Genomic DNA, 24288 nt, shown 5'->3' with positions numbered 1-24288 from the left:
ACATACCTAAGTTCTCCGAAAACTGATAAGTTATCAGAAGATGGTGAGAATGATAAGCTTGGATATGGTTTAACGTCTATGCAAGGTTGGCGTGCTACCATGGAAGATGCGGTGAGTCAAACTATTTGCTTCTTGTTGAACTTATGAAACATCTTAAAGTTGAAACCTTGGATCTGTGTACCTGACTCTCTTGATTGTAACTGGTTTGATTTGACTAGCATGCTGCAATTCTTGATTTGGATGATAAGACATCTTTCTTCGGTGTGTACGATGGCCATGGAGGTTAGCAAATACTGTCTATTACTTCTAAATCATAATCTAGTTCTGTTGAATTTAGTTTGAGATTCTTTTTAAGCTAGAATTTGGAAGCTAAATGGAATGAAAGATTTATCAAAGTACTTAGGGAAAGGAAGTTGTTCTTGTGATTCTTGACCATGGCAAAGACTTAGAAACTGTTGCTTATATTTGTATAGTATATACTTTTTGGTTCATTTTTCGATGTTTCATCCTTTACTTTCGTTTTTATTATGAAACTTAAAGTAATTTCTATGAAATGTTGTAGGTAAAGTTGTTGCAAAGTTCTGTGCCAAGTATCTACACCAGCAGGTTATCAGTAATGAAGCATATAAATCTGGAGACGTAGAGACATCTCTTCGAAGAGCATTTTTTAGGTTTTACTTCCTCTTTGACATTGTTGTATATTAATTTACTTTTACAAACATAAGAGTGTTCCTCTAAAAATTGTGCATTGTGAATATTGTAGAATGGATGACATGATGCAAGGACAAAGAGGTTGGCGAGAGTTAGCTGTACTCGGTGACAAGATGAATAAATTTAGTGGCATGATAGAAGGATTTATATGGTCACCAAGAAGCGGTGACAACAATAACCAGCTCGATAGTTGGCCTCTTGAGGATGTAAATATTTTCATAAACTTGCTTCTCACGTATTCTCCTGTATTCTCTACATGATTGAGTTGGGACCTCTAAAGCACCCATGCCTTTGTTCTTTATCCAGGGTCCTCATTCTGATTTCACGGGACCAAATTCTGGGTGCACAGCATGTGTAGCTCTTATTAAAGATAAGAAGCTCTTTGTTGCGAATGCTGGTGACTCACGTTGTGTGATATCAAGGAAGGCTCAGGCTTACAATCTTTCTAAAGATCACAAGCCTGATCTTGAAGTTGAAAAAGAAAGGATATTGAAAGCTGGTGGCTTCATTCACGCTGGTCGAATCAATGGAAGCTTGAATCTGACAAGAGCCATTGGTAAGCTTTTTTTCTTTCTCTGCCACTTTCATTACCTGGAGATTTCTGTTTTTACATGTAATCTTAACCGAAGAATCGTTTCTTCTTCTTTACAGGTGACATGGAATTCAAGCAGAATAAGTTTTTACCATCTGAAAAGCAAATGGTTACTGCTGATCCAGATGTAAACACTGTAAGAATCTAACTTTTTAGTATTTACCGCTTGGTTTTGTTTTTTTTTAAGCTGACTTGTTATTGTATCCTCTCATCAGATTGACCTATGTGATGATGATGAATTTCTTGTTGTTGCATGCGATGGAATATGGTAAAAATAATGTCACTAATTGTTTCATTTTCCACATATTTATTTAAGTTAGTTGCTTGATGATAATTTGAATCCATCTTATCTTCTTCAGGGATTGTATGACTAGCCAGGAACTAGTGGACTTTATCCATGAACAGTTAAAATCTGTAAGCTAACCCCTTTCCTTCTTCTACCCTCTCTCTATTACAGTTTTTGTTCCTGTCTTGGTTTGTAACATTGGTTAAACCTTTCAGGAAACAAAACTTTCCACGGTATGCGAAAAAGTTGCTGATAGATGTTTGGCTCCAGACACTGCGAGTGGTGAAGGTTGTGATAATATGACCATCATCTTGGTTCAATTCAAGAAGCCTATCCCAACCGAGACGGAACCAGAAGAACCCAAACCAGAACCAAACCAGGATGAGCCGAGCTCGTCAACCTAGATATCTTTAAAGAGCCAAGAGGAAGAAGATTTGTGAAAGTCTCTTTTATCATTGACTTTTGGGTTCAACATTGTAAATCCTTTTGAGTGGCTTAGATTCGAGAAGCTGGCGTTTTTTGGGATTTCAGTTTTTAACTCTCATTTAACAGCTTCTGGTATGTCACACAGACATCTTGTTTCATCGGTTCATGTAATCAAAAATGACTTTGTATAGCTTTCTTGTGATTGGTGTCATATAGTTTCAAATTCACATGGACTTTTCTTCTATAGTCTCTCATAAAAAGTTAGAAAATGTTACACATAATGCAATCTTGATTTTATCTTTTGAGAAATAGTTTTTTTTTCACCAATATATAGTTTTTCTTTGCTTTCCTTTTTAATATTTTTCTGGCAATCTTTTTTATAATTTTCTGACAATCTTTTTTTTTAAAAGGCTGACAATGTTGAGGAGTTATAATAAATTAAATTTATAATAAAATAGTAGCGATGAGCCAAGTACAACGATCACTTAGCTAACACAACATGTAATCATAACAAAAGAAACTATAAGAAAAAGGCTTTTCGAAACCAAAAGCTCATCTTAAAAAGCAAACCCCATACCTCATGGTTCCAAATTAGAACCAAGCCCATAGACCAAGAACAAGACCTAACCCAACATAACCGCCACCAAGCCTAACTGAGCCACTTGTAGGAGCTGGAGCCAAAGCTGGACCATCTTCAAACTCACCCGGAGAAGGAGCAGGAGAGATGACACTGTGACGAGGACTGATCACGACGAGGCTCAGCTTCTGACCTTTCTCACAGTGACCATTAGCTCCACTAATGAAGTAAAACGGACCAGACCTGTCCAATTTCACCTTGGTCTCTCCGTCGGTGTAGTTAGCCAAAGGGTTCGTGGTGTTGCAGCTGTTGTAAGCTTCTTTAGTTACTTCCAAAACCGAGTCTTTACCAGCTTCGTACCGGAAAACTGAAAGAAAAAACACAAGTGATTATGTCAGAAACAGAGCAGCTTAGTTAGAAAACAGAGTATTTTATGAAAACTCAAAAGCTGGGGAGGAGAAATTACCGATAAAGTCGCCGACTTTGAAGCGAGCTTTTTGAGCCCACTCGGTGAAGGAGTAAGAAGAGGAAGGAGGGATCTTCCAGTCACCGGATTTACCACCGACGGTGACTTCATTTGCAGCGGCGAGAGAGCATAAGAAGATGAAGGAGAAGATAGCTAGGGGAAGCGAAGATGAAGAAGAAGCCATAGAGTGAAAGATGGAAACAGAGTATTGAAAATGTTACTAAGAAGAAAAAAAAAGATATACTAGTTGTTTGGGTTTTCAGTGGTTTTTTGGAGATTGTTAAAGTTTTAAGGAGGTTTCAGTGATGTTTTATAATGGTGCAAAATCGAAAACTAGCCGTTAGATTATTTACTTTTATTTTTCTTTTTTTTTTTGTTACGAAAGAGAAGTTTTTGAAATGTAAAATGTTGTTACTGTAGCCGTTGGGAAGAGGTGTTGAGTGATGTAACCGTTAGAGAAATTTTGAAACGTGTAATTATGGATACTGACATGTGTCGTGTGTTGTCAGCCATGCTATTGCTATGAGTGTTTCTCGCTCTTTTAATTTTGACAAAATAATGAAATTAAAGTAAATAAATTTGAGAAAATAACAAACCAAAGTAAAAAGTGAAACCCAGTCATTTTTTCTGCCAAACCCAGTCATTCACCGTATGTAAAACAGTGTATTGTTCGGTGATGTATTGGGTATTTTCCCCTGCGGGCTAATACGAAAGACATACCTTTTAGGCTTTTACAATATGTATCTTTTGGGCCCAAGATATTTATTTTGGCACAAATCAATATAAATTTCCAGATTTTTAAAAAGACTTTTTTTATTATTATTTTTATTTTTTGTAAAAGACCAATCGTCGAAGGAAGGGAACTGTTCGGGAGGCCACACTAAGCCGCTCTCGTAATGATGATTCATTTTAGAAGCATGCAAAGATTCACAATTCGAATGCGAAAAAAACATTAATTCAGATCAACATGTAAACCTAACTACATTGCCAGAATTCATATCATATACTACTAGATTACGCCTTATTGACATTATCCGATTCACTACGGTATTGGTAGATGATGCGCTCTCTGTTATTGCTGATCACAATGCTTTTCTCCGGTTTAAACAAGAAAGTAAAGAAATCCCCACAATATATGATCTTTCAAGTACTAAAAAATATGGTTTGATCGAATTACTAGATTTTTTTTTCAACAAATACTCTGTTAAATTAAGTTACAAGGTTTTTGGTACTCCATTTTAGGGGAAGCATGATACACCCAACTAACTTACATTGGAGGAAAAAAATCCACAACAATAATTTGTTTTCGAACCATTAGGGCTTAGAGCACCCACATTGTTTAAAACCCTTCTCAATTTCTCAGATATAATATTTTAATTATTTATTTAGATTTTAGTTTTAAACTAAAAGATTTGTCTAATTACAGAGAACCATATGTCAAATGAGTTTCTCAAAAACTTTCAGTCTCTCAAAATTGAAACGTACATTTTTCCCTCTTATATATGCTTTATCATTATTAAATTATGAGATACTTAGTGAGACTGAAATCACCATGTGGATACTCTAACTATATATATATATATATTAATATACTATAATTTTAGTATTTGGTCCTATTTTTATTTAAAAATATTGGTTTGACTCATTTTTAAAAGTTTATTCCTAAAAAGATATGTTCTAATGTGCATTTAAATGTTAAGAAGTTAGGCTCTATATAAACCGTTAAACATAAGATTTTTTTTTTTAAATCTAATAGATCCTCACTGCCCTTATGTCTTACCCATTTGAGTCGGACTTGTATATGTTAACTTGAGTGTTAGAAAGCACCAAGGTTCGATGTCGATCAACTAGTCGTTCAAAAGGTTGCAGAAAAGATGGCCAAAGTAGAAACTACATTAACGTGATTTCTTGAGGTGATGATCACTTCCAAAGGATTTCTTATGAGAAATACCACGACTCCACCTTCGGTAAGGAACTATTTGACCATTGTCAAGTGCTAAAACATATATACCAGATGAGTTTTTTTATCAATAAGAACAAGGCATAAGATCCACCCAATATATCTACAAGAGGCGTGTTTATTATATAAGGGATCGATTTGGTTGAACTTTAGCATGATCGACCCTCGAATGGCTCATCAATTTAAATTTACCAACGAGACATAATAAACTCAATTGTTCAACTGCATAACTTGTTTGTGCAACGTTTGCCATTGATTGAAACTATTTAAAGGCATGTATCATGTCTAGCGTCACCCCATAAACTAAAGTTTTGTTTCGGTGAATTTGGTCCATCTAGCCATAGGGACATTAAGAAAATATTTTTTTGCCTAGTGTCATTCTAATCGGATTTTATAGCCTAAACAAATCATCCAAAAAAAGAAAAAAAAAAACTATATAGAAAACAGGCACTTATCTTTTTAATAATTATTTATAACCAAACTACCTGGTATCTTTAAATCTAGTGTGTGTACTTGTTCAAAAAGATTATGAGTAATATTTAAATGAAGCCATTTGCAAAAAGGTGAATAAAAATGTATTTCTCCGTGTTTAGTAGGAAAGAAAATTAAAAAATTGAAACAAAAAATAAAACAAATATTCTATAACACAAAAAAGACATGAATATTGGAAGACATGTATCTCATCATATAGTCCTAATCCTAAAACAAAGTAACAGATCTCTTTGGGTCCTCCTTTCGTTGTTTTTTTTTTCTTTCCCAATCTCTGTTTCAAATGAATCAGCCATAGCTAATCTATCATCTTCATCTTCTTGGTCAAACAAACCCTAGTTTCTCTTTCTATACATAATAACCTAACTCTCTCTCTCTCTCTCTCTCTCTCTCTCTCTCTCTGTCTGCATAATTTCTTCTTTCGCATGTGCAGAGCTATCATCAACAAAAAAAAAAAAAAGCATCTGTTTTTGATTGAAAGCTAAGTTTCGAATTCCAAAACAGAAGAAATTGAAAGTGTGTTTGTCAAGACAAACCACCAAACTAGAAGAAAACAAAACAAAACCCACACCGCATTGTTCCTTAAAGACCCAGCAAGGAGATTATCTCACGCTTCCTCCTTTTCTTCCTGACATTTTCCTCGTATTTTGTTTTCTGGTTATTTGGGTTATTATTTCCATTGCAATTACTGCAAAATTGTGGGTCTCATTTGGTAGTGTGGTGATTAATAATTTCTAGGGATTTTTGTGGTCTCTCTGCTTTTTTTGGGTAAAGCATTTAAAGAAAACCTCAATGGCGTTGTTTAGAAAGTTCTTTCACAGAAAGCCTCCTGAAGGTTTGGTTGAGATCTCTGAGAGGGTTTACGGTATGTTCTTCCTTCTTTTTAAGTCTTGGGTTTAGCGTTCTTGCTCTTCTTTAGCCTTTGGAGTATTACTACTTTTTTAGAAAGTTTGAGTTTTTAGGTCTTAAAGATTCGATTTTTACCGAGTTATTCCTGCCTAAAGTTCATAGTGTAGTGTCCTGTTTTCGTTTCTACTTACTTGTCAGGCTTGTTGATTGAACTGAATCTAGCATTTGATAGCTTTAAGATGTTTAGCTCATTAATATGTTTCTTTAAAGGTTATGTATGTTCACTAGGTTGCATGACTTTTCAGATTCTTTTGCTTGTCTTATCCTATGCTCTTGAGAAATTAGACCATTTCAGTGAAAATGATACAAATGGTTGCTCTACTGTACGTTTGCTGATCTTTGATGTCTATGTTTACAGTCTTTGATTGCTGCTTAACCACGGATATGTTGGAAGGTGAAGAAGATTACAGAGTCTATGTAGGCCGCATAATGAGTCAGCTGCGAGAACAGTTTCCAGGTGCATCCTTCATGGTCTTTAATTTCCGAGATAAAGACAGCAGAAGCCGGATGGAGAGTGTACTTACCGAGTATGACATGACCATCATGGACTATCCTCGCCATTATGAAGGTTGCCCTTTGCTTACAATGGAAACGGTTCATCACTTTCTTAAGTCTGCTGAAAGTTGGTTATTGTTAAGTCCACAGAATATCTTATTGTCGCACTGTGAGCTTGGCGGCTGGCCGACTTTAGCTTTTATGCTTGCTTCGCTCTTGTTATACCGCAAACAGTTTAGTGGAGAACAGAAAACACTAGAGATGATATATAAGCAGGCTCCTCGTGAGTTATTACAGCTAATGTCTCCACTTAATCCACTGCCTTCACAATTGAGGTTTCTTCTGTACATTTCGAGTAGGGATGTTGAGTCACAGTGGCCACCTCTAGAACGTGCCCTTACATTAGACTGTGTCAATCTTAGATTGATTCCGGATTTTGATGGTGAGGGTGGTTGCCGTCCCATATTCAGAATATATGGTCAAGATCCTTTTTTGGCATCTGATCGGACTTCAAAAGTTCTGTTCTCGATGTCCAAGAGAAGCAAAGCTGTTCGGCAATATAAGCAGGTGATACTGAGAGCTTTCCTAATCCATTTGTTTATTCATTCAGTCTCTCTCCATATTATCATACCGTTATGTCCTAACTTTTTCGTCTTCTGTTTCAGGCAGATTGTGAGCTGGTAAAGATTGACATCCATTGCCATATTCTCGGTGATGTTGTCCTGGAGTGCATTACCCTAGATAGTGATCATGAGAGAGAACAGATGATGTTTCGGGTTGTGTTCAATACTGCGTTTCTTAGATCAAATATTCTAACACTTAACCGTGATGATATTGATGTACTGTGGAACACAACGGATCGGTTTCCCAAGGATTTCAGAGCTGAGGTGACTACTTATCCTACTTTTCTTTAATAATTATACCATTTTTTTTTGTCATTATTAGAGTCTCATGTTGTTCAAGCTTGAAATGGCAAGTTGTGGAGAGCTCACTATGAGACTAGTCTAGAAGTACTTTTGTGTAATGCATCTTTCTGAGTCAAGAATTTTCATGCATTGATTCAGGTTATACATTTTGTTTCATTAAAGGTTTCAACATTTTTCTAAGCTGTTAAAAATCAATATTAGCGAGGTCAATTTTTTGAGCCTGGCATATTTGTTAGAAGCATTTATGTTAATACATAAGCTAATTATCTTAATGAAGGTGTAACATTCTGTGTGTTTGCTCTCAGGTTATATTTTCGGAGATGGATGCTGTTAAGAATCTTGTCTCTATTGATATGTCGCATATGGAGGAAAAAGATGTTCTACCTATGGAAGCATTTGCTAAGGTTCAGGAGATTTTTAGTGAAGCTGAATGGTTGGATCCAAATTCTGATGTTGCTGTGACTGTTTTCAACCAAATAACTGCAGCAAATATCCTTCAAGAAAGCCTGGATTCAGGTTCTTCTCCTCGAAGCCCTGACTCACGTAGCCTATTGGAATCGGCACTTGAGAAAGTAAAGGAGAAAACCAAGTTGATGATATCTGAAAATATTGCTTCAAGTCCTGATGCATTCTCTCCTGAATGGAAGGAGAAAGATACACTGTCTGGTCATAAGTCTTATGCAGATCCGAATTCAATTCTTAAGAAGGTTGATGAACCGCATGGACTTCGTGTTTCAGTCCAAAGAAATGTTCACTCGAAGATAATTTCACCTCGAGTGGTCCAAAGTCCAGTAACATCACCACTTCCAAACCGTAGCCCCACGCTAGGATCACCCGCTTCAGTATCTAGATTTCACAGCTCCCCTTCTACTCTTGGGATCACTTCAATATTACACGATCATGGTACATGTAAAGGCGAAGATGCTACTTCATCATCACCAGCCTCACCTTCAATTTCGTTTCGACCAACATTGCATCAGCTGACACCATCACTACCTAAAGAAGAAGCTTCTCCAAAATTTTCACAGTCGCCCACACCTGTTCGTTCAAATGGCCCTCCTTCAGCAGAAGCAGCGGTGACGTCACCACCATTGCCATTGCTAAAGCCACTTGGGAATTTGTCTCGTCCACCTCCACCCCCACCTCCTATATCTTCTCTGCGCTCCACTCCTTCATCAAGTTCCACTAGCAGTTCCATAGCAATACAAGGGACTCCTCCACCTCCACCTCAACCACAACCTCAGCGTTCTGCACGTACAACCTTACCTCTGCCACCACCGTTACCTCCAAAGAAATCGATAGCTACAAATAATCCTCCACCGCCACCACCGCCACCTTTGCATTCTAATTCTCGACCAGGAGTCCCCACGAGTTCTTTGGCGGCGAAATCTCCTGTTCCTCCCCCACCAGCCCCTGCACCTCTGTCTCGTTCTCATAATGGGGGTTGTAATGGAATCATCCCTCCAGTCCCTGGACCACCATTGGGTTTAAAGGGCCGTGGGATTTTACAGAATCTTAGAGGTCAGGCTCAAACGAGAAAGGCCAACTTGAAACCGTATCATTGGTTGAAGCTTACTAGGGCAGTACAAGGAAGTTTATGGGCTGAAACACATAAACCTGATGAAGCTGCAACGTATGATTATATCTTCAATACATCCTTTATACAAGTTTATGATTTTCTTTATTATGCTAACTCCGCATCTTCTAATTCTAGTGCTCCAGATTTTGATATCTCTGAGCTTGAGAAACTCTTCTCAGCAGTGAATCTTAGCTCTGACAATGAAAGTAAAGGTGGGAAATCAGGTCGACGTGCCCGACCTAAAGTTGAGAAAGTGCAGCTGGTAATTGATTGCAATGAGTATTCTACTGTTCTTGAACTTTTGTAAATCCTTTAATTTTCGAAGTTTCATAACATGAAATTAAGATCATTGACAGTTACTCTATTTTCGTCCTCTAACTTTGTCTATTAGTTTTGCAGATTGAGCTCAGAAGAGCATACAACTGTGAGATTATGCTTTCCAAAGTTAAAATACCTTTGCCTGATTTGATGGTAAGAACAAATATTTTTTTCTTGCAAGTTCTTGACTCGGTCTATCTTACATTTCACTGCTCACTAAATGCAAAGTATAATCTGGCCTCATCTTGTTATGCTAGAGCTGTTCAAACCATATTTTTCTTATTGGAATAAATCTTGGGTTACAGAGTTCTGTTCTTGCATTGGATGAGTCGGTGATAGATGTTGATCAAGTTGACAATCTAATTAAGTTTTGTCCAACAAAAGAAGAAGCAGAATTGCTCAAGGTATTTTTTTATATCGGGTTCTTATCCAATCTGTATCACGAAAATTTTAGAAGTTATTTAATCCGGCGATAGCTTCTATTGTGAGTAAACACTGATGCTACATATCCTGTCTTGGTTTTCTTGCTTTCCGTAGGGCTTCACTGGAGATAAGGAAACTTTGGGACGGTGTGAGCAGGTTAGTCGAGTGTTCCACTTTCGTATTTGAACAATCTTCTGAGTGTTCCTTTTCGAGTTTCTAGGACCATTCTCCTATTTCTTGGCCTATAAGAAATATTCTTAACTTACTGATTTCCTGGTATTTGTTTTGGGTCGAAAATCAGATAGCACTTCCTGTTTAAATTGGGAGTGATGCCTTCATAAAATTTCACTTTCATCTCTCGATGATGTACTGATAGCTAACTTCTGACTTTTCTGGTGATAGTTCTTTTTAGAACTGCTGAAAGTTCCTCGAGTGGAGACTAAGCTAAGGGTTTTCTCATACAAGATTCAGTTCCAATCCCAGGTAGGAGAATCGACTGGAGTTTGTATTTTTGTAATGCTTTCTAGTTTCTGAAAAACCTGGATCTTATATTAGTTAATGGTTGTTATCCTTCAGGTTACTGATCTTAGAAGAGGTTTGAATATCATACATAGTGCAGCAAATGAGGCAAGTCGTTTTTTCATGCAAATAGTTTGTGAACCACATACATATTCATGTTGGTGATTTTCCAATCTGACTTTATTGCATGTCTCACTTTCCAGGTTCGAGGCTCGGCTAAACTAAAAAGAATCATGCAAACTATACTTTCCTTGGGCAATGCATTGAACCATGGGACTGCAAGGGGTGGGCATATATCTATTGTCGTTAGACTGCCAAATAGTGTTTATCTTAGAGAGAGGCATTGTTTCTATCAAAGAGTTAATTCGCCCTCCACAATGTCAAGTTATGAGTTTCTTATTTTTTGACAGGCTCAGCTATCGGATTTCGCCTTGATAGTCTTCTAAAACTCACTGACACTAGATCCCGCAACAGTAAGATGACTCTGATGCATTATCTCTGTAAGGTAGGAGATTTTTCAAACATTTACTACTCCTTTTTTTTTGGTTTAATGTTAAAATCTCTTTGTTCTTAATTAGGTTACTATATTCTTACATACATTAAATTTAATGTTTATATGTTATGCTAACGGTTTCTTTTCACCAAAAACATTTTCATGCTTGTACTTTTAGGTGCTTGCTGAGAAACTTCCAGAGCTACTTGATTTTCCAAAAGACCTGGTTAGCTTGGAAGCTGCTACAAAGGTATTTTTATTATTCGTTAACTCGGCGTTTGAGAAGAACACCTCAATTCACTTTGTGCCTTTGGTGATAATCTCTCTGAAAACATTCCTTGATGATAGATTCAACTAAAATACCTGGCAGAGGAGATGCAAGCAATTAGCAAAGGCTTGGAGAAAGTTGTACAAGAGTTTACTGCATCTGAAACTGATGGTCAAATATCAAAACACTTTCGTATGGTAAAATTAATTAGATATTCAAGAAGCTTGTTTAGTTATTGATTGCTCGTGTTTCATCGTCTGCTTACACTTGTAATTGTGCATGCAGAACTTGAAAGAGTTTCTTAGCTTTGCTGAAGGAGAAGTGAAGTCCTTGGCTTCCCTCTATTCAACTGTTGTAAGGATTCTTTGGCCCTACCTTCTCTCTGTCTTTGTTACTTTTCTGAACCACTTTTACGTTACTGTGGTATGGATTCTTTGGTGCTACCACAATTCATTTCTCATTGTATTATTAGGGTGGAAGCGCTGATGCATTGGCGTTATACTTTGGAGAAGATCCAGCTCGTGTCCCATTTGAGCAAGGTAACAATTTGATGTAAACTCACTAATATGGTTTCTTCTCTTCTTACATCTTGTTTTCTATAAATCATCTCCATTTGGTATTTAGAGGTTTGTCCTTTTTTTCACTGACCTAAGATAAACCAAACCCTTGCATTTAATTTGAATCTGCAGTTGTATCCACTCTGCAAAACTTTGTTAGAATATTTGTGCGGTCACACGAGGAAAACTGCAAGCAAGTGGAGTTTGAGAAGAAGAGAGCACAGAAGGAAGCAGAGAATGAAAACCTTAAGAAAGGTGTGTACAATGAGAATTGAAACACAACTGCACACACAAAAAGGATGTTGTTGTCTACTATCGTTCGACCTCCTTGAGTTGCCTTTGGCAGTCCTGGGAACCGGAAACTACATGTTGCGGCTCCTAGTTCGGGGATTTTAACCCAAATATAGAGAAAATTCCCCCAGATATAGTTTCATCATCTGACAAGACACAGCTTTGGATTTAGTCTTTTAGATTAGAAGAAAAAAGAGGAAACTTTTTTCCTCTGGTAGGTAAACAAGAAAAAAGCTGGAATCCAGCGATTAGGTAATGAAGGAGAGATGCAGAAGAAGATTTAGCTTTGTATTTTGATGGGAATAGTATTAGGTTGACAACTTATGCAGGAGTTTTGAGTCCCTTCCTAGTTTAATACAGAAACAGAAATGTAACTTCTTGTGTATAAATTTTGGGAGGGATTATAAGATGTGTAAATATTGAGTGAGTCGTGTGTGTGTCTTACTAACATTTATGATTTTACATCCAATGATATATTTAGGTTTTTTTTTTTTTTTTTTGTGTTATAAAATTTGTTCTCGATACTACTACTCCCAAGACAACAAGAACCGCAAGTCCTGCAGTAAAAGAAGAAGCTACAAAATTTTGTGCTTTGATTCTTATGGCCTAGATATAGAAATCTACGAGCTTTAACTCTTATGAGTTATGACTCATTCTACTGAGAAATCTCTCTTGTGCCTCTTCCCTATCAGTGTCCAAGACTGAGATATGTACATAGTTTAATATTTTCAATCAATTAATCATATTTTAGCACATAGTTTAATATTTTCATGTTTTGTAATTTAAAATATGTAGTAGGTAACAATCCGCACTATGCGTGGGATAAATCTATGCAGATAAAATTAGTGTTATAAGTAAAATTATTTTCGAGGATCTAAAATTTGTTTGTGTAAAAACAAAATATATAACCTATGAGAATATGTTTAGATCAAACTACTATGTATCAACTAAATATTTCTTCAATCTATGCAGGATTTTTTATTTTGTTTAATTTTTGTTGGTGTAAGAATATGTTTCACCCGTGAAATATTATACAAATGACATTAAATAAGTCATATAATAATGATTAGTGTGATATTTTATTTTGGAAATTTGAAATATGTGAATAGTAATAAGTTTTTTTTAATAGGTGAATAAATTTGGGTTTGAATTTTTTATATCTAATAATGTTACAATAATTAAATATATTATAAAAATGATTAAAATATATTTTAAAATTGAAATGTATGATTTTTTTTAATTAATTGAAAAGGAATATTCTTTAATCATTCAATAGTAATTATGTGTAAATTAAATATCCATAAAAATGAGAGCAATAAATTCATTAGTGTCTAGAGTTCTCTAGCGATGACACATCAACATTTTCTTGAGAATGATTCTCTATTAATATATAGGGAATATCATTTTCTTTTCTTGAAAATAAAAGCAAAAACAGAAGAGTGAATCACATATCTACATAATACAGACCTATATTTAGAAAGCATATCAAAGTAAATATTAGTATTAGATTAGAATAAGTATAACTAAAGTTACAGATAATTAATGATAGACAACGTACAATATCTTAAATAAAATACCTGTTAAATATGTTGTTTGGTATATTTTGTTCAATGTTCTGTTTTTTTTTTTGTTAAAGATAAATCCATATTTATATAATCCCCTAGAATGCATATATTTATTTATGATAAACAAACTTTGTGAATCCGGTTTCGGTCTAACTAGACTAGACCCAATACCAAACGTTTTCCGGTTGCTTCAGGTTCAGTTTATAAAATGTTGTGGTCATTGTCTTCTGATTGGTAAAGAGTAAAGAGTAGTAGTAGTTGTTAGTGTAGAGAGACACAACGAATATGAGTAGTAGTAGTAGTAGTTCCATGGGAATGTGTTAGCAAGTTGACATAGAAGCGGACATTAAAATCTTTATCTAGTTTAAAATATCTGAACAAAAGTGAGTGTTTCCGGTTTGGTCCAAGTCGAAGTTTTGGTTAGTAAGAGATAAAAAAAAACTGTATGGCGTTTGTGTCAAAGGTACATGAATCCTTCTTCTCAGGGGCAGTAAAGAAAAGAACCTCTTACTTCACAATAGGTAACGAAAACTTGTGCTTTCTTCTTCTTTTTTTCTACTTTCCATTGATTCCTAGATCATCTTCAGAAACCTTGAAAGCCCTATAAGCTAAACAAGTCTTCGCGTGTGTTCTTCCCAAATATGTTTTGTTGCAATTTACATGTGTCCTTATCTTGTATATCTCATTCAAAATTGGTTGGTTTTGTTTTAGGTTTGGAGAACTTTGATTAATATCGCTTTTCATCTCGTTCATTTTTTTTTTGAGAATTATGAAAAGGATTTCTCGCAATACATATGTCTCTGAGCTCTCTACCTTCAATTTTTTTTGTTTAGTGTTTTTTTTTCTTATATTTTGATTATGCATATTAGTTGTGTTAAGGTTGACAAATGGTGGGTGGAAAGAAGAAAACCAAAGAATGTGACAAAGTGTCGGTGGAAGAATAAATGTTAAGGCACTTAAGAAGAACCTTTGATATTAGAAATAATTTATTTATCATCTTTCTACGAAGGATGCTGTAAGAACAAGTATTTTGTCTACCAAATAGAGAAATCTTTGGAAGTTGGTTCATGGATTGGACTTGCTCCTACACATTCTCGAATTCTAATGCTTTTGTGAGCTTTAAGTCCAATCTATGAACCGATTGCCAAAGATTTCTCTATTTGGTAGACAAAACACTTGGTCTTACAATATCTTTGGTAGAAATATGACAAATTATTCCTATTATATATCAAAGGTTTGGTAAGTGGCTTACCATATCTTTTTCCACTGACATTTTAATTTGTCTCATATTTTGGTTTTCCTCTTTCTATCCACCATTTGTTTTTCTTATCACAAGTAATCTACATAATCAAAATATAAGAAAAAAAAACCTAAATAAAAACTGAAGGTAGAGAGCTCAAAGATAGATAAATTGCAAAAAATCATAGTCATAATTTTTTTAAAAATGAACGAGATAAAAAGGTATGCTAATAAAAGATCTCAAAAACGGAAACAAACCAACCAATTTAGAATGAAATACAAGATACCGACACATATAAATTGTGTGAAAACAAATGTCAGGAAGAACACGCATTATGGTTTGTTTGGTTTAGGGTTTTTAAAGTTTCTCAAGATGATTAAGAAATCAAGAAAAAGTATATATAAAAAGAAAAAGAAGATATAAGTTTTTAGTTTTAGTTACCTACACAAACTACTACTGCTCTTTACTCTTTACCAATCAAAAGACAATGACTTTACTATCACTAACCTTGTAGCCAAGAAACATGACCGAAACGCTTGCTTCCATATCTAAAAAAGCTCAGATCTTTCAGTATTTATCCACTTTTCTACAAATAAAAAGGTAAAAAAAAGTCATTCATACCAATCTCAAATTCCTGTTTAACCAAATAAATTGTTAATGATAAATATTAACCTCTTTGTGGCGAAATGGCTTCGTAAGGTCGAATATGTTTTTTTGTACTGTGTTGACTCATATTTTTTTCATTACTACTTGTCACATGAACTTCGACCAGTTCATTTCCCTACAAATAATCGAAACTAATTATCAAACAAATTAAGCATGAAAAATTATGTTAGCTTTAAGATCATAACAACAACCAAACCTCACGTTATTGAAATGATGACAAAGAAACAAAACCAGATAGATAAGAGCTAGGAATCTAAAAAAAAAAAAAAAGAATTAACATCTTTTTAAAAAGGATTTCCTCATAAAGATAATACAGAAACAACTGTATCTCCGACAAAAACCAGACTTTAAGACAATACTAAACGGTCTAAACTGCAAGTAATATATGTATAAATAAATCCACATGATATAATATTGTTGAGGCATATATATTAAAAAACGATCCATACCTTGGTCTTGTGATATAACCTCTCCACGGGAAAATGGCCAAAATCAACCTTGAACGCTTTTTTATACATAAAATTTAATATTTTGCAAATAACAATCTGAATAGTGTTAAAATTCAAATTTTCTACTTGAACTATATGAAATATTGTCAATTTCAACATTTGTTCGAATAATTTTAAATTGAAGTTTAACAGAACTGTGTTAGACAACATGTGACGTCAATGTGGCACTAGAACTAACTAAAACGATGTTGTTTTGGTCATTTCGTAGCAACCACAACATACTAAAAATGACCAAAACGACGTTATTTTGATCAATCTCAGTGCCAGATGGACGCTACAAGTCGTCTGATTCAGTACCGTTAAACTCTAATTTAACACTGCTCGAATATATGTTGAAATTGACAACATTTCATATAGTTCATATAGCAAATTTAAATTTTAACATAGTTTATGTTGTTATTTGCAGGGTATTGAAGTTTAGGTATGAAAAAACGTTGACAAATAGTTGAAATTGATTTTGGCCGTTTACCGTAACCTCCTTTGTAGAACTCAAACTATGGTTTCTCAGATTTGTTATATATTTTCTGTAAAGATATATTAGTGGAAGCAAAAACGTTCTTCTATGTAGAGTTATTTTTCCAATCAAAACCAGCAGATAAAATATCTTAAATAAATATATTAAATATATTTCTTTATTTTTATTAAAAAACTTTATTTTTATTAATTTTTTTTTTAAATCTTTAACTTTAGTTTAATTTATTATTATTTTTTTTATGCGGGAAAATTTGAAATACTATCATTTAAAATACCGTTAATATTTATCTTTTCACTAAACAACTACATTATTTATTATTTAGATAAATATGTTACTATATGAAACAACCACAACCATTTTTTTAATACCCCATACTTATTAACTAATTCCTCCAATAAAAAATCATGCAAGAACAAAATAATCTAACCACCAAAAATCCAACTCAAATGATCAGTAATAAATCAACAAATCAGCAGTTAAAGAAGATGCAAAACCATGAATAATCTAAAATATCCAAAAACAAATAACCAACAACACGAAATAAAGACCATAGATCATCCCCTCTTTCTTACCATGATGTCACGGTCATATCGTTTCTTTGCCTGAAACACAAAAAAAGATACTTAAGTATTATCACAAATACTTATTGAGGCAGTCCACTCATCTACTGAGTTATACAAGCTATTAAAATTACCATCAATAAATCAAAACAATCAATCAAACCAGAGCAATCATAACACATAGCATGCTTACTGGCTGTTGGTGTCGATTGTCACCCACCCTTTGTATTGTTGGATCCCACCTCCCAAACTTCCTTGATATCGTGCTGGTGTCTACCAACATCCTCCCATGGTGTCGAATGACACTGACACAAACTCCACCATGAAAATGGGCTGGTGTTAATATACACCCATCGTTGATGTCAGTCGACACCAAATCCTTTAACGAAATATCGAGTGATCCTCGACGACGGATCCTTCAGCACTTCGTTCTCCCAACAAACAAACAACCACAAGCAACCATACAAGGCCAACCAACAAAAACACATAAACAAAGGAATCAATCCACATATATCATAGAAACAACAAATTAAGCAATCTTAACGCTTAGATAAGCTATGGTCATACACTCACCTCAAAACAAGAACGAAATCTGGACAAAGACGACCCAACATAACAACGACAACACTATGATTTCCTTCTCTTATGCTTATGCTTCACACACCAAAGCAAACACCAAACCAAGCAAAGCTCTTCTCTTAATTCTCACTTGATCTCACAACCCAAAAACTCTTTCTCTCTTTCTCTAAAGGGCGACAGCCACATGCTTTTCTGCCACAAAACAACTAGGGCGTCGGTCTTTTATAGGAGAAATTTAGGGTTTTCCCAAAACCCGCTAAACCGGCCGATTTAAAACTAAACCGACCAACCCTAGAATTTTTGTTGGTATGGACCGACACCCACCTATTCAGGCTCATGATGTTACATTATGTATATGGTCAAATTTGATAATATTATGTCTATGCATTTATTTATTTATTTTTTACACAAAACTTAATTGTGATTATAAAATACTACTACAAGCAAAGTTCATTTTCTTCTAGTCAACAAAAAAAGGACTAATTCCTATTATATTAGTTTGACTACAATAAATGTGCATCCAGTTTTAAAAATTTGACTGGTAACAATGTTTTTTTAATGGGCTTTATAGGTAAGTAATTTAAATTATGTTGACTAGAATCTTTTGTTTGGTGACTAGTAAAACAGTAATTTTTATGTTGCATTATAATTACTAGTAAAAGTGAAAAAGATAACATCCACTTACACTACAGTGCATGTGTTACTAAGAAATGTATATTTAACAAGTTCCAGTATTTCACGTATATTTTATTTTTCTAGAGGAAGATAAAACAGTTGGCTTAAGATGGTTCGAGAAGAAAATATTAGCTCGGTAATAAATATTAAAACAACTTTGAATTTCATGTAAATTTTTACTGTTATTTCTAATTTTAATTAATATATAATATTAGATACAATTTTTAAATTAAAATAATTTAAATTACAAGAAACTCAATGATTTTGGATAAATCTTTCAAGTCCAATGGCTGGAAAACGATGTATCAATTATGTTCATATAGTATTTTTTTCTTTCTTCCGGCCTCAAATCATAAAATACTTTCTTTTTTTTTTTGCTTCCGGCCTCAAAAGCTCTTCGCACAGCTCTTCTATGTAATGCTAAGATCATTTTTATCGCTTGTTTTCAAATTTTCTCAGACCATAATATTTTCTGTTTCTCTCTCCTACTTTATTATATCTTTAAATAGGTAGAAGCTGTGTAAGAAACTGGCCATGAAGCTCTAGCGGTTTCTTCTATTGAAAACGTTTCTCATGCAAAAAAACTTCCAGAACTACTTGAATTTACCGATCAATTTCAATATATACAGTGCAATTACCTTTTGATTATATTCTAGCACCATTATATACAGTCGGAAGACATAAAATATCCCCTTACGATCAAATAAAATTTATTAATTTAAGTAATAACCCGAACACATTGATTAATACACTTGTGAACCCCAAATAATTGTTACAACTTAACCCACAAATTATCTCATTAGTCACAGCTCAAACATTTGATTAAAAATGTTCCCATTTTCTTTTGTCGGCAAATATAACTAATCCTTAATTAAGACATGATCATCATTAGAAAAAGAGATATAATCGATTTAACTAATCCTCTTTTATGATCATGCGGCGGCCAATTCTTCAACAGGAGCACTACTCTCGAGCTTCTTGATGACCAATTTGTTGTTTGGCTTGTCAACATCTAGAAGAATAGTGTCTTCCTCTGTGAACTCTCCCTTCAAATTTTTTGAGGATATCTCCTTCACTATCTCCTGAATCACTCTCTTCACCGGCCTTGCCCCATTGTTTGGCAAACCCAAGCTGAGCAAGAAGATCCACCGCTTCTTTTGTGTACTCAAGTTTTATTTTCTTTTGTTCCAACAAATTTTTCACTCGTCTCATCTGCACAAAATAGTAACATTACATTTATACCAAACACAAACCAAACTGGACCAAAGCCAAAACTCAATAGCCTAGGCCTATAACCCAATAAGAGAGGATTTGTATTGAACAGTAGTGTGTATATAAAGTAAAGTACCTGAAACTCGAGGATCTTTGTTAATTCTGTTAAATCCAACGGCTGGAAAACAATGTATTCATCAATCCTCTTCATGAACTCTGGCTTAAAAGTTTGTCTTGCTAACTCCAAAGCTTGTTGCTTCATCATCTCATAAACTGCTTCTTCTTTTTTTTTTTTGAATAAAATGTTAAATTTGATTCAACAGAAAAATAGCGTTTGTACAACTAGTGCAACATGTACATTAAACTGGGGTTTGAAAAAAACAGAGTATTATAGTCTAAAAGCTAGGAAGCTTAGAAACGTGAAGCGAGCCAAAGTTGCAGATCCTCGTCATAACGCCGATCACCACTTTTTTGCAAAGCTAAAAGCCGGTCTCGCATTTGCCTGTCAATGCACTTGATCAGCTGAGCAGCGACATTGGCGTGTTCTCCATGACTCCTACCATTCCGCTCCCGCCAAATTGAATAAAGTGTAGCTTGAAACACATAGCGAGCTATAAAACTCTCCACTCGATCTTGCCAAGGTGCAGAGATAGTTGTGAGGATGTTACCTGTTAAATATGTTGTTTGGTATATTTTGTTCAATGTTCTGTTTTTTTTTTTGTTAAGATAAATCCATATTTATCGATATCAAATTTATATAATCCCCTAGAATGCATATATTTATTAATGATAATCAAACTTTGTGAATCCGGTTTCGGTCTAACTAGACTAGCCCCAATACCAAACGTTTTCCGGTTGCTTCAGGTTCACTTTATAAAATGTTGTGGTCATTGTCTTCTGATTGGTAAAGAGTAAAGAGTAGTAGTAGTTGTTAGTGTAGAGAGACACAACGAATATGAGTAGTAGTAGTAGTAGCTCCATGGGGATGTGTTATCAAGTTGACATAGAAGCGGACATTAAAATCTTGTGCTTTCTTCTTCTTTTTAGTACTTTCCATTGATATCTAGATCATCTTCAGAAACCTTGAAAGCCCTATAAGCTAAACAAGTCTTGGCGTGTGTTCTTCCCAAATATGTTTTGTTGCAATTTACATGTGTCCTTATCTTGTATATCTCATTCAAAATTGGTTGGTTTTGTTTTAGTTTTTGAGAACTTTGATTAATATCGCTTTTCATCTCGTTCATATTTTTTTTTGAGAATTATGAAAAGGATTTCTCGCAATACATATGTCTCTGAGCTCTCTACCTTCAATTTTTTTTGTTTAGTGCTTTTTTTTCTTATATTTTGATTATGCATATTAGTTGTGTTAAGGTTGACAAATGGTGGGTGGAAAGAAGAAAACCAAAGAATGTGACAAAGTGTCGGTGGATGAATAAATGTTAAGGCACTTAAGAAGAACCTTTGATATTAGAAATAATTTATTTATCATCTTTCTACGAAGGATGCTGTAAGAACAAGTATTTTGTCTACCAAATAGAGAAATCTTTGGAAGTTGGTTCATGGATTGGACTTGCTCCTACACATTCTCGAATTCTAATGCTTTTGTGAGCTTTAAGTCCAATCTATGAACCGATTGCCAAAGATTTCTCTATTTGGTAGACAAAACACTTGGTCTTACAATATCTTTGGTAGAAATATGACAAATTATTCCTATTATATATCAAAGGTTTGGTAAGTGGCTTACCATATCTTTTTCCACTGACATTTTAATTTGTCTCATATTTTGGTTTTCCTCTTTCTATCCACCATTTGTTTTTCTTATCACAAGTAATCTACATAATCAAAATATAAGAAAAAAAAACCTAAATAAAAACTGAAGGTAGAGAGCTCAAAGATAGATAAATTGCAAAAAATCATAGTCATAATTTTTTTAAAAATGAACGAGATAAAAAGGTATGCTAATAAAAGATCTCAAAAACGGAAACAAACCAACCAATTTAGAATGAAATACAAGATACCGACACATATAAATTGTGTGAAAACAAATGTCAGGAAGAACACGCATTATGGTTTGTTTGGTTTAGGGTTTTTAAAGTTTCTCAAGATGATTAAGAAATCAAGAAAAAGTATATATAAAAAGAAAAAGAAGATATAAGTTTTTAGTTTTAGTTACCTACACAAACTACTACTGCTCTTTACTCTTTACCAATCAAAAGACAATGACTTTACTATCACTAACCTTGTAGCCAAGAAACATGACCGAAACGCTTGCTTCCATATCTAAAAAAGCTCAGATCTTTCAGTATTTATCCACTTTTCTACAAATAAAAAGGTAAAAAAAAGTCATTCATACCAATCTCAAATTCCTGTTTAACCAAATAAATTGTTAATGATAAATATTAACCTCTTTGTGGCGAAATGGCTTCGTAAGGTCGAATATGTTTTTTTGTACTGTGTTGACTCATATTTTTTTCATTACTACTTGTCACATGAACTTCGACCAGTTCATTTCCCTACAAATAATCGAAACTAATTATCAAACAAATTAAGCATGAAAAATTATGTTAGCTTTAAGATCATAACAACAACCAAACCTCACGTTATTGAAATGATGACAAAGAAACAAAACCAGATAGATAAGAGCTAGGAATCTAAAAAAAAAAAAAAAGAATTAACATCTTTTTAAAAAGGATTTCCTCATAAAGATAATACAGAAACAACTGTATCTCCGACAAAAACCAGACTTTAAGACAATACTAAACGGTCTAAACTGCAAGTAATATATGTATAAATAAATCCACATGATATAATATTGTTGAGGCATATATATTAAAAAACGATCCATACCTTGGTCTTGTGATATAACCTCTCCACGGGAAAATGGCCAAAATCAACCTTGAACGCTTTTTTATACATAAAATTTAATATTTTGCAAATAACAATCTGAATAGTGTTAAAATTCAAATTTTCTACTTGAACTATATGAAATATTGTCAATTTCAACATTTGTTCGAATAATTTTAAATTGAAGTTTAACAGAACTGTGTTAGACAACATGTGACGTCAATGTGGCACTAGAACTAACTAAAACGATGTTGTTTTGGTCATTTCGTAGCAACCACAACATACTAAAAATGACCAAAACGACGTTATTTTGATCAATCTCAGTGCCAGATGGACGCTACAAGTCGTCTGATTCAGTACCGTTAAACTCTAATTTAACACTGCTCGAATATATGTTGAAATTGACAACATTTCATATAGTTCATATAGCAAATTTAAATTTTAACATAGTTTATGTTGTTATTTGCAGGGTATTGAAGTTTAGGTATGAAAAAACGTTGACAAATAGTTGAAATTGATTTTGGCCGTTTACCGTAACCTCCTTTGTAGAACTCAAACTATGGTTTCTCAGATTTGTTATATATTTTCTGTAAAGATATATTAGTGGAAGCAAAAACGTTCTTCTATGTAGAGTTATTTTTCCAATCAAAACCAGCAGATAAAATATCTTAAATAAATATATTAAATATATTTCTTTATTTTTATTAAAAAACTTTATTTTTATTAATTTTTTTTTTAAATCTTTAACTTTAGTTTAATTTATTATTATTTTTTTTATGCGGGAAAATTTGAAATACTATCATTTAAAATACCGTTAATATTTATCTTTTCACTAAACAACTACATTATTTATTATTTAGATAAATATGTTACTATATGAAACAACCACAACCATTTTTTTAATACCCCATACTTATTAACTAATTCCTCCAATAAAAAATCATGCAAGAACAAAATAATCTAACCACCAAAAATCCAACTCAAATGATCAGTAATAAATCAACAAATCAGCAGTTAAAGAAGATGCAAAACCATGAATAATCTAAAATATCCAAAAACAAATAACCAACAACACGAAATAAAGACCATAGATCATCCCCTCTTTCTTACCATGATGTCACGGTCATATCGTTTCTTTGCCTGAAACACAAAAAAAGATACTTAAGTATTATCACAAATACTTATTGAGGCAGTCCACTCATCTACTGAGTTATACAAGCTATTAAAATTACCATCAATAAATCAAAACAATCAATCAAACCAGAGCAATCATAACACATAGCATGCTTACTGGCTGTTGGTGTCGATTGTCACCCACCCTTTGTATTGTTGGATCCCACCTCCCAAACTTCCTTGATATCGTGCTGGTGTCTACCAACATCCTCCCATGGTGTCGAATGACACTGACACAAACTCCACCATGAAAATGGGCTGGTGTTAATATACACCCATCGTTGATGTCAGTCGACACCAAATCCTTTAACGAAATATCGAGTGATCCTCGACGACGGATCCTTCAGCACTTCGTTCTCCCAACAAACAAACAACCACAAGCAACCATACAAGGCCAACCAACAAAAACACATAAACAAAGGAATCAATCCACATATATCATAGAAACAACAAATTAAGCAATCTTAACGCTTAGATAAGCTATGGTCATACACTCACCTCAAAA

At 34.0% G+C, this 24288-nt stretch overlaps 4 protein-coding genes across 5 annotated transcripts in view; 2 read left to right on the top strand and 2 right to left on the bottom strand.

The window, feature by feature from the left end:
• LOC104703034 (probable protein phosphatase 2C 21) overlaps positions 1-2250 on the top strand; it is a gene marked incomplete in the record, with an annotated part of 3391 nt that extends 1141 nt beyond the window's left edge. Inside the window, 9 exon segments of the mRNA XM_019227949.1 lie at positions 1-111; positions 219-282; positions 563-671; positions 764-917; positions 1018-1267; positions 1363-1439; positions 1519-1571; positions 1663-1717; positions 1805-2250. Of these exon segments, the coding sequence (XP_019083494.1) occupies positions 1-111; positions 219-282; positions 563-671; positions 764-917; positions 1018-1267; positions 1363-1439; positions 1519-1571; positions 1663-1717; positions 1805-1993 (1062 nt within the window).
• On the bottom strand, positions 2539-3359 carry LOC104703033 (early nodulin-like protein 1). Its single transcript, XM_010418961.2, has 2 exons — positions 3059-3359; positions 2539-2959 (listed from the first exon to the last, which is right to left on the bottom strand). The coding sequence occupies exons 1-2, from the start codon at positions 3240-3242 to the stop codon at positions 2607-2609; spliced, it is 537 nt and encodes a 178-aa protein (XP_010417263.1). The 5' UTR covers positions 3243-3359; the 3' UTR covers positions 2539-2606.
• LOC104703031 (formin-like protein 18) lies at positions 5719-12775 on the top strand. 2 transcript variants are annotated; one of them, XM_010418959.2, is made up of 17 exons: positions 5719-6372; positions 6775-7478; positions 7577-7798; positions 8143-9470; positions 9552-9678; positions 9816-9887; positions 10040-10138; positions 10272-10313; positions 10560-10640; positions 10734-10784; positions 10880-10961; positions 11087-11181; positions 11348-11419; positions 11518-11634; positions 11723-11791; positions 11910-11976; positions 12127-12775. In XM_010418959.2, exons 1-17 carry the CDS (start codon positions 6300-6302, stop codon positions 12267-12269), a joined length of 3444 nt encoding a protein of 1147 aa, XP_010417261.1. In that variant the 5' UTR covers positions 5719-6299; the 3' UTR covers positions 12270-12775. The 2 variants fall into 2 exon arrangements, with proteins under 2 accessions (XP_010417261.1, XP_019083493.1); XM_019227948.1 differs by lacking the exon at positions 5719-6372 and having other exon boundaries at positions 7362-7478; positions 7581-7798.
• LOC104703030 (chaperone protein ClpB4, mitochondrial-like) lies at positions 19292-21203 on the bottom strand. The gene is made up of 2 exons (XM_010418956.2): positions 19903-21203; positions 19292-19766 (listed from the first exon to the last, which is right to left on the bottom strand). The coding sequence occupies exons 1-2, from the start codon at positions 20029-20031 to the stop codon at positions 19560-19562; spliced, it is 336 nt and encodes a 111-aa protein (XP_010417258.1). The 5' UTR covers positions 20032-21203; the 3' UTR covers positions 19292-19559.

This window comes from Camelina sativa, chromosome 7, assembly GCF_000633955.1.
Source record: "Camelina sativa cultivar DH55 chromosome 7, Cs, whole genome shotgun sequence".
NCBI lineage: Eukaryota > Viridiplantae > Streptophyta > Magnoliopsida > Brassicales > Brassicaceae > Camelina > Camelina sativa.
Note: the sequence above shows the minus strand (reverse complement) of the source record. Positions and strands in the feature narration are given on the sequence as shown.